Here is a 13292-nt window from a genome sequence, read left to right as displayed (position 1 = left end):
TATAGCAGCACCTTAGCGACCAAAGGACGGACGTTGATACCTATTACCCTATTACCCAGAACAATTCACTCACTCATAACAGGACAGAAATAATAAATTTCTGCGTATTCCTCAGATGAGAGAAGAGATTTTAGCTTACATAAGGTAGGTAGGTATTGTGATGTGGCGTCGACCAGCCCAGCCACTCTGCTAGCGGCAGGCAGGGATCCACGGTTCACCGACAGTATTGTTGTACGCGACTTTTCTATCGCATTCAGCCTCTCAACCTACCTCTGCTGGATGCGTCCAAGGAATGAAAACACCTCAAAGCAGACAACAACTCGTATCAGATTCCTTGCTGTTGCCCACTCAATAAATACTGAGCACACTCATACCCACGCCTATACCCACATTGCATGGCATTGCATTGTTTTGCTTTGTCCCGTCCTCAATCAGTTGCTTGACAACACCCCAGCTCAGCATTTGAGCTCAGACTCGGAGCACTCTGAGCAAACATGTCGACACGTAGAAGCACGCGCGCCGCGAGCAGTCGTGCGGAATCCCCGCCTGCTGCCCCAACTCCTCAGCGCCGTACTGCTAGAAGAGCAGGAAATGTTCAGTTACCAGCAGTCAACCTTCGCGCCAGCACTGCTTATGGCACCAACACCACTCCATTAATGTCCGGCCGGAGTGGCCATGAAGGCAACAGACAAGTGAACGACGTTCTTCACACTCTGCTTGCCCCCAAAACCAAGAATGATGATAAAGCAAGTAGTACGTTTCAAAGGCTCTTGAATCCGAGCACCACTGATTGATTTCACAGCCGCTACTGGTCGCAGTGGTAGAGGTCGCCGTAGCGGTCCATCCCGTGGTGACAACTTAGTTGAAATCGATCCCAATCGGACCTATGGTGTTGAAGATAGTGTTTTTCGAAATGCAGGTTTTGATACTTCTTCAATTGACCAACCAAGCGACTTTATTCATGATGAGCCACAGGTGGAAATACCGCAGCCAGACCCGATCTTTGAAGATCCTCATATTCACCACCGCCATCAACAACAGCAATCCGCCCAGAGAGAGGAGCGCCTTCAGCATTTACAAAACAGATGGAAGTTTGAAACTCCAGGAGCCCCGTATTGGGTCACAGATTCTATAAATTGGACTAAAGAGTTATTCTCTTCCTTCCTGAATCTTGCAGCCTTTCTACTGCACAAGTACGTAATTCGAAATGCCATTTCCAAATCTCAAGCTTACCTCAGCACAGACTTTCGAGCAAATGGACTCTGGGACTCTTAGCCGCGCTTCTGTTTTTACTTTTCGTACGAGCTTCTGAAGCTCCCGAAATCAGTTACGACTTTGAAGATACAGAGGACTCGATTCTGTCACGCTTCCATCGGCCTACTGTTGAAGTGCCTTATTGGCTCAAACACCCATGGAACGCGGCTAAAATTAAGATTAGCCCAGACGATGTCCAAGAACTCTCCACCCAAATACTCACCACACAAAATGACGTTGACGCTCTTAAGAAGCAAAATAAGCTAGCTCACCAAACAATTACAAAACTCAGGAATTCCCTTCCCAATTATGTTGCCATAAGGAGAGATAGCAACGGGCACCTGCAAATTCCGTCTGATTTTTGGCAGGCTATGAAAGACTTGATCATATCAGATCCTGAATTACATCCCAACGAAGAGCCGGAGAAATCGACGGGAGTTACTACCAAACATTCTGACAAGGGCTCTGGAAAGGCGTTCGATGACTGGTTGACCTCTAACCGGGCCAAGGTTACTACTTGGACGAACGCCGAGCTGGAAAAGCGTTTCCCTAGTCTTATGAAGGACAACATCGTCGTGGCTAAGGAGGAAATCATTGATATGATTCGTGAGAACTGGAAGGACAACCAGAAAGCGATACAGGCAGAATACACCACCATTACGAAGAATATGGACCAGCAGCAACGCCAGATCAACAAATTGCTCCAAGAAGGCGGCCAAAACAAACAACAGATTAAGGCTTCGGTCCAGAAATATCTGAAAGAACTCCTTCCAGCTGCCCAGCTGGAGGCTCAAAGCAGGGCCAACATCAAGGCCAGCGCTAATTGGGGCAATACTCGGGTCAATCACTGGTCCCATAAGACAGGAGCTACAATCGACATCAACCCCACGTCCAAAAATTACCAGTTCCCGAGCACAAAACTAAATATCTTCCGAAGGGCCTACCGATACGCCATCAGGAACCCTCCCCCAATCCCAAATCCACCAGAAGCAGCACTCACTTCGTGGGAGGAACACGGAGACTGCTGGTGCACACATGCTGGTGGCCTCGACGGCCTCGGAGGCAGCATCGCTGTTACTTCAGGCGCTAGCATTTACCCAGAGCAAGTCGTCGTTGAGCACATTGCACCTACGGCATCTCTTCAACCAGGAGCAGCTCCAAGAGAAATGGAGTTATGGGCCTACATTCACGACTTCGATATTTATGATACGGTGAAGATACTATCAACACAGATGTTTCCACCCGAGTCTCGCGCGGTCGAGGCACAGCAAACACTTGGATACGTCCGAATTGCGACTTGGACATATGATATTGAATCTACAGAAAACATTCAGGCCTTCCCGGTTCAGCTTGATTTAAAGGCATTCTCGGTGCACACGAATAAGCTGATAATTCGTGCGAAGAATAATTGGGGAGAGGGGAAAGTCGAGTATACATGCTTGTACCGCTTACGGGTGCATGGGGAGATTGGTGCATCGCCGGGCTTTTGAATGAGATTCAGGAAGGAGTTTTAAGGATGTGTTTTTGGAGACTTTCGGATTCGGTTTGATGTTTTTTCAAAGAGGCGTTCACTAGCGGGGGCGCGATGCGCGAGATACCCTTTGTGTAGTTATTTTTATTAAGCACGTTTCTGAAGAGCTTTGGGTTTGGCATAAGCCCGGTGAGAAGATTGACGGGATTGCATTACTCGGAGATTGGAAATGGCTAGAGTTGTAATGGAACAACAAAATTCACAAAAATTCACAAATCATGCTCAATCCACAGCCAAGTGGTCAGGTTTTATAGGGGCATATTCTTTGACTCCCTAGAATCCGTAGCAGAATCATAAATGCGTTCTATTCTATCATTTCTATATACAATACCCACACAAAGATGCCAGGATCACCAGTCCCGTCCCAGCCTCTCTGCCTTATCCTCCACAAGCTCATACGCCGGTCTAAAGCTCTGCTCTTTCGTCTCACTCTGTACATTTCCAGCCTTTAACGCAGGATTTGGATGGGTATCTGTAGTGCCGCCGAGGGAAGTGTAGCCGCGGTCATAGAGGACGCAGTATGGGATTTCCAGGTGGCGTATGAACTACAGCACATATATATCAATCAGCATAATCCCAACCACCAACCAACCTATGTTAACTTCTTTACTGCACTTCCATTTCCGCTTCAACATAATGGCGAGAGAAAGGGAGGGGTACATACAGCCCAAATCTCAGCATAGTGCCAATCAATAACGGGATGCACCCTCATAAAAGCCGGCCACCCATGATCCGTCTGATCGAAATGCGTCAACAGCTCCCCATGCGGATCCGTCCTCCTAGTGCCTACTAAAATCGCCTTCACCTTCTCATGCTCCTGTAGATATACCCGAAACGCCTCCTTCATCGGCTGCGTATACCGCGCCAGATCCAGACTATACGTATCGATGGACGCGTCGACAAACTCGTCGACTTCTTGGAAGGGGGAGGGCGAGATGATGTATACGGATTGCAGTTTGGTGGGGAGGGCCGAGGAGGGGTGGTGCGCGAGGGAGGCGAGCAGGAGGATCAGCAGGACGAGACAGTCTTTGCCGCCGTTGTAGGAGAGGGAGATTTCTTCGAGGCTGAAGGGGGTTTAAATCCAATGTCAGTATCAGAAGCAAAATCAATCTCCATTCAATATCAATTTCTCCTCTTTTGTAAACTCAGGTACCAAGGTACGAGAAAGAGAGAATGGGAGAAAGAGGGGGAAACAAACCTATACCGCTCCAGCGCTGTAGAAATCACACCCAATGCCACCCGCGTCTGCGCCTGTACCTGCCTCAGCAACGGCGTCTCGGGCTCGCTGTCTAGAAAGGCATTCACGCGACCTGCTATGTCCTGGCATATGGGCAGGATAGTGGGGTTTGGGACTGAGCCCGCGGGCTCGGGCTCGAGCTTGTGCTTGAGCATGAGCTTGTCATCGGGCCGCAGTGGCATCTCGTAGGGAGCGATTGTCCATGTGTATGCGCAAAGCAAGTCAAACAAAATTGAGTCGTTGTATTAAAGGTGTTGCACATAAAAATACGAGTGAGTACAGGTACTCCAAAAGTGTCAGCATGCGGACCGCCCGGTGTTGGTCTTTTTAGCGTTGCCGAGCTGCGGGGTCGGGTTCGGGGTCGGGGTCTTCGGCGATGAGGGGTAATTTTCAGGGAAATGATACGTCTTAATATTCAGGGGTATCATGGTATTCATTGGTTTTCTGTAAAAGGGAACTATAGGTGGTACTTTGTATAGATGTTTACTTGTAATCGATAGCCTATTGAAGAAGACCTGCTGCAAGAGCTTCGAGATCCTCCAACGTCTCGGGCTCATCTTCGGCTTCGATAAGTCGTCTCTTCTTCTTCGGTGCCTCTCTTTCTTGGTCCGAATCATCCTCAAACCACTTCTTCGGTCTCTTTACCGTTGGAGCTTCCTCCTCGCCATCCAATGGTAAGGAGGCAAGTAGAGCCAATGGATCTCCGCCGTCACCCGCCAATTCCAGAGCTTCTCCATCAACAATACCGGCCTTCTCGTCTGCTTCTCGTAATCTCTTCTTCTCACGCTTCTCTCTTTTCTTTGTCTTTGCCAGCTGCTTGTCGTCAAGGTCTGCCTCTTGAACCCGCGCAGTCTCCGCCTGTAAGAACTTGGCTCTCTGAGCCTCGACTGTTCCTCTCCGAGCGAAATCGTCCTCATCTTCCAACTCGTACATTTGATGCGCCACACCATCTTCGTCAAATACCACTTTCTGTCCCTTCTCCTTAAGCTTGAGTAGCTTCTTCTTAGATTTGAGTAACTTTTCTCGTCGTTTCGAGTCTACCACGATTGGCTCCCTACCAATACCCGATATAACCTTTGCCACAGGTCCAGAAGCCACTTCTTCATCGTCGGAGCTATCTTCATCCATAGGCACAACTCTTTTCACCGACAAGAAATCGTTATCCTCATCAGCATCAACCAAGCCATCATCTGGCCGTTCAGGCTCGTCCTCGGCAATCAACTTGGAGTAATGACCCGAAAGCACATCTTGATTGCGGCGCTCAAACATTCGATCATATTTCGTCCGTACCTCGCCCTTCTTCGGCTTCTTACTCCCAGCCTCGACATCGCTATCTTCATCGCTGGACAATAATGCTCGTGGGGTATTTTTGATCTTTTTCGAATCATCTCCTTTCTGAAACTTAATCTTGGGCGCACCAGGAAGGCCCATACTTGATGCATAACCTTCCAAATCGTAATTGTTGATCGTAAATATCTCCTTGTCCTTCTGAACATAGATCGATCGTGTATAACTGACAAATGCTTTCTGGCCCAAGTATTTTAATTCGGGATCCTGGAAACACATATTTTGCAGCTGGTCTTTGATACTCTGTTGTTTCTTCGACCTGGGCTTGGTCATTTGGATCGGAACTTTCTTCTGATCCAATCTCTTCAACATGCCTTCTTCTTCGCTGGGGTCCAAAAATAAGACTGCTTTCCCAGCTCGCTCATACCGAGCGGTGCGGCCAACTCGATGAATGTAGGTATCTGCGTCTTCCGGACAATCTAGTTGAATAACCCAATCAACAGCGGGAAAATCGAGACCTCTCGCAACAACATCCGTAGCAAATATACAAGAATTCTTCGAAGATGAGAATTTCGCCGTGATATCCAATCTCGCTGCTTGCTTCTGTCGACCATGAAGATGCATAAGAGGGATTCCCGGCTGTAAATGTCGAAAACTCTCGTAGACAAACCGCACCTGCTTCCCCGACGACAAAAATACGATGATCTTCGCCTTCAAATTCGACCTTATAAAGCTGAACAGCGTATCCAACTTGTCCGCAAGCGGCGTGACCACATAATACTGCTGCAACGTCGTCGGAGTAGCGCTGGCCGCCGCTTCGTGAACAGCAACATATTCCGGATCCCTCAGACTTAACCGCGCCAAATCCGACACCTTTTTCGTCTGCGTAGCACTAAATAGCATGGTTTGTCTCTGTTTCGGCAAATGTTCCACAATAGCGTCGACTGCTTTGCTGAAGCCCATGTCCATAATCCGATCCGCTTCATCCATAACCAGCATCTGCAAGTTATCGATCTCGAAAGCAGCAGTCTGGTCCATATGCTGCAGCATTCGTCCTGGTGTACAAACAAGGATATTCATTCTCCCCAACCGTTCCTGCTCCTCTTGTAGACTCCTCCCGCCTATAACAAGGCCTGCGGAAAAAGTATGATACCGTCCGATTTTGCGTAGAACTTCGAAGATCTGGATTGCGAGTTCGCGAGTTGGTGATATAATCAAAGCTCCTAGCCCGTCGAATTCTGTCCATTTCTGCCTATACAGATTTTCCAGTACCGGTACTAGAAAAGCAAGTGTTTTCCCGCTTCCTGTCTTTGCTGCTCCGAGGATGTCCTTTCCTTTCAGCGCAAGGGGTATAGATTTCGATTGGATGTCTGTGAGGGTTTTAAAATGCGATGCTTCGAGGCCCTTGGATGTGGGCTCGGAAAGGGGGAGGTCGGAGAAAGATTTTGTTTCCGCTTTCGGGTCCTGTGTTTGTTAGAGGGTGTGGTATGATGTGGTGGATATCGACTGACCAGCTCTTCGACTGCTTTTTGAAGCTTGATATGGTCTTCGACGTCGCGTTTTCTTTTCAGGGAGCGGACGTCATTTTTACCGCCTCTTCCCGAGGGTTTGGACTTTCGCCCAATTGTTGGAGGAGCCATGTTGTGGAATACTGAGGTTGATTCTGTAAACTTTTTATGGAGGGCAGAATTATTTTTCAACATCACCAGAATCCCCCCGAAAATTATCCACTAGCGCCTGAATATGCCCACTCCACCCCGCCTTGCTCTAAGATCTGTAGTGCCGCTTTTTTGTACCCAGCACGAGGCTCTTTCGTCGAATTCGGTCCACTTGACGTCTTGAAAGATGCCAAATGTTTATGTACTTTGTTAAAGTGGAATGGCTTGGTTTTATCAAGAGTTGGGATCGATATTATACACTTTATTAGGATTCACTGCCCCCAATTTACACCACCACTTCTAGACTACCCCTTCTCTCTGTGCCTTTGAGCACGATCCTTCCCCCAGTCCAAAAGAATGCCACCACAGCGGCCACAGCACTCAAAACTCCCAAAGACCACCCCATCGTTCCCCAGCCAGAGTTTTGCACCACGAAACCCGCCCATAAAGGCCCAACCAATGAACCGCCTGCATAAGCAAGATTGAACAATCCGAATCCTTGAGCAGCAGCTCCTCTCTTACCAAAGCCTTCGGGCCTCCTCTTCTCTTCTAAAGCCACCGTGTGGTCAATTTCCGCCATGACCGCTGGGAAGACCATCGTCAGGAATAGACCAAGAAGTGCCAAAAGAGCACACAACAGCACTTTTTGTCCAACAGAATCGTAAGTAACGAACCGCAGGAGAATCCAACAGGGCACTGCTCCAAGATATCCAATCGTTACCGGTGTTCTGGTGCCGTATTTATCGGAGAAGAAACCAAACACAGGCCCCAGAAGTGCGGGAATAACGAGGGAAAGGAAAATTAGACCTGCTCCAGTTGAATCCCAATGGAACGTGTCTTTGACGTAGAGAGGTAGTGTAGTGTCGAATGAGGCCAGGAATATGGATGCGGCCAAGGTTCCGAACAGAGCAGCTAGGAGACGAGGAATCCGTAGTAATGTAATCAATGGGGGAAGGCGTTGCACCCATTTAGGGGTCGTGACAGCCTTCTCTGATTCGGGAACAATATCCGTCGCGGGTACAGTTTGGATTTCGTCGTTCTGATTAGGAGCAGAGTTGGGATCAGTCGAAGCCTCATCTGGGCTATCCCATTGCCGGGCTACCGATTTCTCAATCATACTTAGCCGCAAAACAATATCAATACCGATAATAATGAAGCCCATAGCAAATACAACGTAATATCCAGCATGAGCGTAGACGACACCACCCAAAAGAGGTCCGAGAAGTGATCCGAGACTTGTAGCGGCCGCAACGTAACCCATTGCTTGACCAATTTCTTCTTTTGCAATGGTATCGGACAAGAGGGCAAGGCCGACAGTCCATACTACGGCTGCCGAGAGTCCTTGGAAGAATCTTCCTGTTACTAGAACGCCAAGAGAACTCCCAGCTGTAAGCATTGCTGTAGATCCGCCAAGAGCGAGCAGGCCCAAAAGGAGGGGCATTCTCCGGGAACTAGATCTATCTGCGAGCCACCCAAAGATTGCTATAAATTGTCAGATAGAAAGTTGAATTGAGTGACAGTAGCAAGGTCTTACGGCTTCCAATCGCCAAAGCAGCTCCATAGACACTTAGAAATACCGAAGTCCATCTCTGAACATCTTTCTCTTCGACCCCTGCCCTGACCGTCAAGGCAAAAGGCAACACAGGAACTACCAAAGAATAGAGAAATATATCCTATTTATTGTGAGAAAGATCCAAGAAGAGTGAAGAGTATACCAACAGTGAAGACAGCAATGGCAATAGTAGCAATGATCAAAGCATTAGAGGAACGAAACTTCAAAAAGGGAGGGGCTGCAGCATCTCCGACTCTCTCTCCATAGATGAAAGTATAGAGACCGGCTCTTGTAATCATTTTGGAAGCAATGAATGTATGTAAAAATACAAAGGATGGAGATCTTCACTTCACTTGAGCGGGACAAGGAATGGTTTTGAATGCGGGGGGCCCACTTGACTAGGACGCTCTCCGTCTTGTGCCGCACCGCTTGGCGGTGACTAACACGCCGGTGAAGACTGAGAGAGAGAAAATACGTTTTGAAGAGTTAAGAGAAAAGTCGAATACTTGATTCCGTCGGTCCTGTCTGCCTACCTTATGCTTCAAGAATTGCAACATGCTTGATAGGTTGCACTGGAAAACCTTTGTTGATAATGTTTATTTAATCCTTCCCGACTCCCGAGCCGAGTGAAGTTGGAAAGTCGGTCGGTGAGAGTCGGCAGAAATAGACTCCGCACTAGCGGCCGCTTATCTTTTGGCCAAAAAATGTTCCCTTTGAAATTTGCATCGAATCGATAAGCTTCAGCCACTCACTCCGCAAAAGACAATCCCACAGGAGTTGGATATTTCCACGATGCCTCATCGTGCAGCCTCCCCGGCTCTCTCTGAGAATGAGTTCGATATTACAAAGTCATTATTCAAAGATGATGACGCCGAAGACGACAATTTTACTGCTCCCACCAGCAAAGATATAGGAGCATGGGATGCTGGTGGGATACTTGATCTGGGAGTTGAGAGCGATGGAGAGGGCGATGGAGCTTTTATCGCTTCTCAGCAGGCGGCGTCGAATCGGAAAGCTTCGAACCTAAAGGGCAAGACGGTGAAGAAGGGTGGAGGATTTCAGGCAATGGGTAAGAAGTTCGCTGTGGGTTGTGGTTGAAACTTCACTAACGTTGTCCCGAGGTTTAAATTCCCATTTGCTCAAGGCCATCAGCCGGAAAGGCTTCTCTGTACCTACACCTATTCAGCGAAAAACGATTCCTCTAGTCCTCGACCATCAAGATGTTGTTGGTATGGCGAGAACTGGTTCCGGAAAGACTGCAGCGTTTGTGATACCAATGATTGAGAAATTGAAGGCCCACAGCGCACGGGTCGGAGCAAGAGCATTGATAATGTCACCCTCTCGAGAACTCGCTCTTCAGACATTGAAAGTCGTTAAGGAATTTGGTAGAGGCACAGATCTCAAATGTGTGCTATTGGTTGGTGGGGATAGTCTAGAGGAACAATTCGGGTTCATGGCCGCAAACCCCGATATTGTCATTGCAACCCCTGGTCGATTCCTACATCTCAAAGTGGAGATGTCTCTAGACCTATCTTCCATGAAATACGTGGTGTTTGACGAGGCCGATCGACTTTTCGAGATGGGATTTGCAGCCCAATTGACTGAGATTCTACACGCCTTGCCAATTACACGACAAACATTACTATTCTCCGCCACGCTCCCCAAGTCTCTCGTCGAGTTTGCTAGAGCTGGTCTGCAAGAACCCAGCCTTGTTCGGCTCGATGCAGAAAGTAAGGTGTCACCAGATCTTCAGAGCGCATTTTTTAGTGTCAAGAGTGCCGAGAAAGAAGGCGCATTACTACATATCCTCAACGATTTGATCAAGATGCCTACTGGTCCACCAGAGGGGGCAAAGAAAATAGCCGAAAGAAACGATAAGAAGCGGAAACGAGGGGCTGATGGGCCAGGTTCAAAGCACAAACCTACGGAGCATTCAACGATCATTTTTGCAGCTACGAAGCACCACGTCGATTACTTGGCGTCGCTTCTACGTCTCTCTGGATTTTCTGTGTCTCACGCTTATGGCTCACTGGATCAAGTAGCGAGAAATATTCAAGTGGAAGACTTCCGGACTGGAATGACTAATATATTGGTAGTTACCGATGTCGCTGCAAGAGGTATTGATATTCCTGTCTTGGCAAATGTCATCAATTATGACTTTCCGCCGCAACCAAAAATCTTCGTTCATCGTGTTGGCCGTACAGCAAGAGCCGGTCAAAGAGGATGGAGTTACAGTTTGGTTCGCGATACAGATGCACCTTACCTGTTGGATCTACAGCTGTTCCTTGGCAAGAGACTTTTGCTTGGTCGCGAGAGTGGAGAAACACCCAATTACTCCGAAGATGTTATTGTCGGCGCGCTGCTCAGGGACAAACTGGAAAGTACGACAGAGTGGATCCAGAAGCTGCTCAGTGACGATGATGATCTCAGTGCCCTCCGGACTGTTGCAGGAAAGGGCGAGAAATTGTACATCAAGACTCGCAATTCAGCATCCAACGAGAGCGCAAAGAGGGCCAAGGAAGTTGTGGCTTCTAAAGGGTTCATGCAGCTGCATTCCCTCTTCAACAGCGAGACAAACAATGCAGAACAAGCACGCATCGATATGCTTGCTAGAATCAGTGGATTCCGACCGCAGGAAACTGTGTTTGAAATAGGTACTAGGGGCAAGGCGGCTCATAGTGAGGCTGCCGAAGTCATGAGAGCACGGAGACTGAAAATAATACCCAGAAGACAAAAGGATGAAGATGAAAAGGCGGCAGCAAAGGCAGAGGCAGAGGCAAACGATGAGGATTTCGATACGATGGATGTGGAACCGGATTCCGACGATGATGATGGTCTGGAAGTCACTGTGAGTGGTGGTGGAGATGACATGGAAGAGGCATCAGATGGTGAACTAGAAGTCACATTCTCCAAGACGGCGCAAAAAGGCAAAGGCAGGACGCTATCTTACCAGGACTCGGAGAATTTCATGTCATACACTCCAAAATCAATCAACACGGCCGAAGAACGGGGCTATGGAGTTCACTCGGGATCATATAACACAGCATCTCAGAACTCGAATTTCGTTGAGGCAGCCAGAGGCGTCACTATGGACCTTACGAACGATGACGGTGCGAAGTCATTTGCTGAACCCGCCAGAGCAAAAGGTATGCGCTGGGATAAAAAGAATAGCAAATACGTCGCTCGAGCAAACGACGAGGATGGTTCCAAGGGAAAGAAAATGATCCGTGGTGAAAGCGGACAGAAAATCGCAGCCAGTTTCCAAAGTGGCCGATTCGATAGGTGGCGCAAAGCGCACAAAGTCGGCCGGCTACCACGCACTGGCGAGGCTGAGCGAGAAGGGGGTGGCGGAGGTGGTATAGGAAGAGGGCTGGAACGCGGTACAAGCATAAGCAGGACAAGGCTCCAAAGGAGGCTGACAGGTATCGTGATGATTATCATGTGAGGAAGAAGAGGGTAGCGGAAGCCAAGGAGAAGCGAGTTGGGTCTTTCAAGGATGGTACCGGGAAGGCTGAAATCAAGAGCACAAATGATATCCACAAGGAGCGGAAGTTGCAGGAGCAGAAGAAGATGAAAAATGCCAGGCCTGCGAAGAGAGGAAAGAAGTGATGGAAGCAAATTGGTTACATATTGCACTTAGAGTGGCACGACCGAGTCCTGTGCGGCAAGCTACCTTTAGCAATGAAGATCTATGGGCATGAAAGAGCAAGCAACCTTCTTCAAAAACGCCACAATATCCTGCCAATCCAGTCCTGTGAATACCTGCAAATCAATGTCACACAACGCCAGAAACAAACGATTCAAGCAAGCGAAGTGCCCAACTATCTCCCAAAGCCCGAAAATCTGAGCAAGCAACCCTCCCAATGCACATCCCTGAACCTGTTGATTCTAAGATTCCCATCTGCGCAGTTATCATCTATAGCTTATGTCTCGTCAAGCTACCATACTCATTCCCTCATCATTGTTTCCGTCATCGCTTCTGTCTCTCTCATCTCTGTCACTGTCTCTAGGCCGTCCACTTGCCCCACCCTTCTTCTTGCTCTTTCCGCTTCCCCTCTTTCTCTTCTTGCTATTATGCTCGGCGTACTTGCTTCGTTCGCTATCACCACCCTTATCAGCATCGCCACTCTTCTCTCCCAATTCATCTAACCTGCTCAGAGTCAGCATGGCAAAAACCGGGAAAGAAATGCCTGTATCCCAAGGATTGTGATTCTTGATACTTCAAGACGACGTGAAGAAGCATGGCCAAATTCGAGACTCGCGAATCGGTTACAGGAAATAAAGAGTAGAGGGGTTTGCATACTCTGTTTCTAGCTTATCGGGGTAGCTGCGATCGAGCGGATACTCGTCCATTCCCGCCACGTCCGAGTGTCTTCTCTTCAAGCTTTCGGGGTCGACAGGTGCTTCAGTGGGCGACGCAGGGTTCCAGGGACCTGTGCTGGAAGAGAAGCGACGAAGAGACTCGGGCTGTGGTTGAGGATTTGAATGCCAAGACGGTGCGGATGCCGATGCATGGCCATTGTCTGGCTCGTAGCCATCTTCCACACGATGTGAGGGGTTCATGGGAACGTATGGGTCCTGTTCTCTTTGCTGTCCAGGAGCCTGCTGAGAAGCCGATGGCCCGACTTGTTCTTGTTGACTAGCTGGAGCTGGACTCCTTGATCCTACTGTTGACTGACTGCACAAACAAACAATAAGCATCAGCTCAATAGAACCACAAACACAGACCCAGTTCTTCAAACCTCACCTCGTAGTAAGCGGTGTTCCCCATTG

General features: G+C 48.6%; 5 protein-coding genes across 5 annotated transcripts; 2 read left to right on the top strand and 3 right to left on the bottom strand.

The window, feature by feature from the left end:
- Positions 1-494: 494 nt before the first annotated feature.
- sun1_1 (Sun domain-containing protein) lies at positions 495-2744 on the top strand (the record flags this gene model as incomplete). The annotated part of the gene is made up of 3 exons (XM_031148352.1): positions 495-753; positions 803-1193; positions 1244-2744. 3 exons carry the CDS (start codon positions 495-497, stop codon positions 2742-2744), a joined length of 2151 nt encoding a protein of 716 aa, XP_031006102.1.
- A 391-nt stretch (positions 2745-3135) lies between these two features.
- LHYA1_G003380 (putative FAD synthase) lies at positions 3136-4204 on the bottom strand (the record flags this gene model as incomplete). Its single annotated transcript, XM_031148351.1, has 3 exons — positions 3136-3330; positions 3450-3849; positions 3984-4204. 3 exons carry the CDS (start codon positions 4202-4204, stop codon positions 3136-3138), a joined length of 816 nt encoding a protein of 271 aa, XP_031006101.1.
- A 319-nt stretch (positions 4205-4523) lies between these two features.
- On the bottom strand, positions 4524-6949 carry dbp4 (ATP-dependent RNA helicase; the record flags this gene model as incomplete). Its single annotated transcript, XM_031148350.1, has 2 exons — positions 4524-6773; positions 6821-6949. 2 exons carry the CDS (start codon positions 6947-6949, stop codon positions 4524-4526), a joined length of 2379 nt encoding a protein of 792 aa, XP_031006089.1.
- A 304-nt stretch (positions 6950-7253) lies between these two features.
- LHYA1_G003378 (putative MFS-type transporter protein) lies at positions 7254-8818 on the bottom strand (the record flags this gene model as incomplete). The annotated part of the gene is made up of 3 exons (XM_031148349.1): positions 7254-8449; positions 8502-8640; positions 8687-8818. 3 exons carry the CDS (start codon positions 8816-8818, stop codon positions 7254-7256), a joined length of 1467 nt encoding a protein of 488 aa, XP_031006090.1.
- Positions 8819-9311: 493 nt separating this feature from the next.
- Positions 9312-12128, top strand: dbp10 (ATP-dependent RNA helicase; the record flags this gene model as incomplete). Its single annotated transcript, XM_031148348.1, has 3 exons — positions 9312-9588; positions 9641-11820; positions 11916-12128. The coding sequence occupies 3 exons, from the start codon at positions 9312-9314 to the stop codon at positions 12126-12128; spliced, it is 2670 nt and encodes an 889-aa protein (XP_031006085.1).
- Positions 12129-13292: the final 1164 nt, after the last annotated feature.

Source organism: Lachnellula hyalina, assembly GCF_007821495.1.
Source record: "Lachnellula hyalina strain CBS 185.66 chromosome Unknown contig00051, whole genome shotgun sequence".
Classification (NCBI taxonomy): Eukaryota; Fungi; Ascomycota; class Leotiomycetes; order Helotiales; family Lachnaceae; genus Lachnellula; species Lachnellula hyalina.
This window is presented reverse-complemented; position numbering and strand designations above follow the sequence as displayed.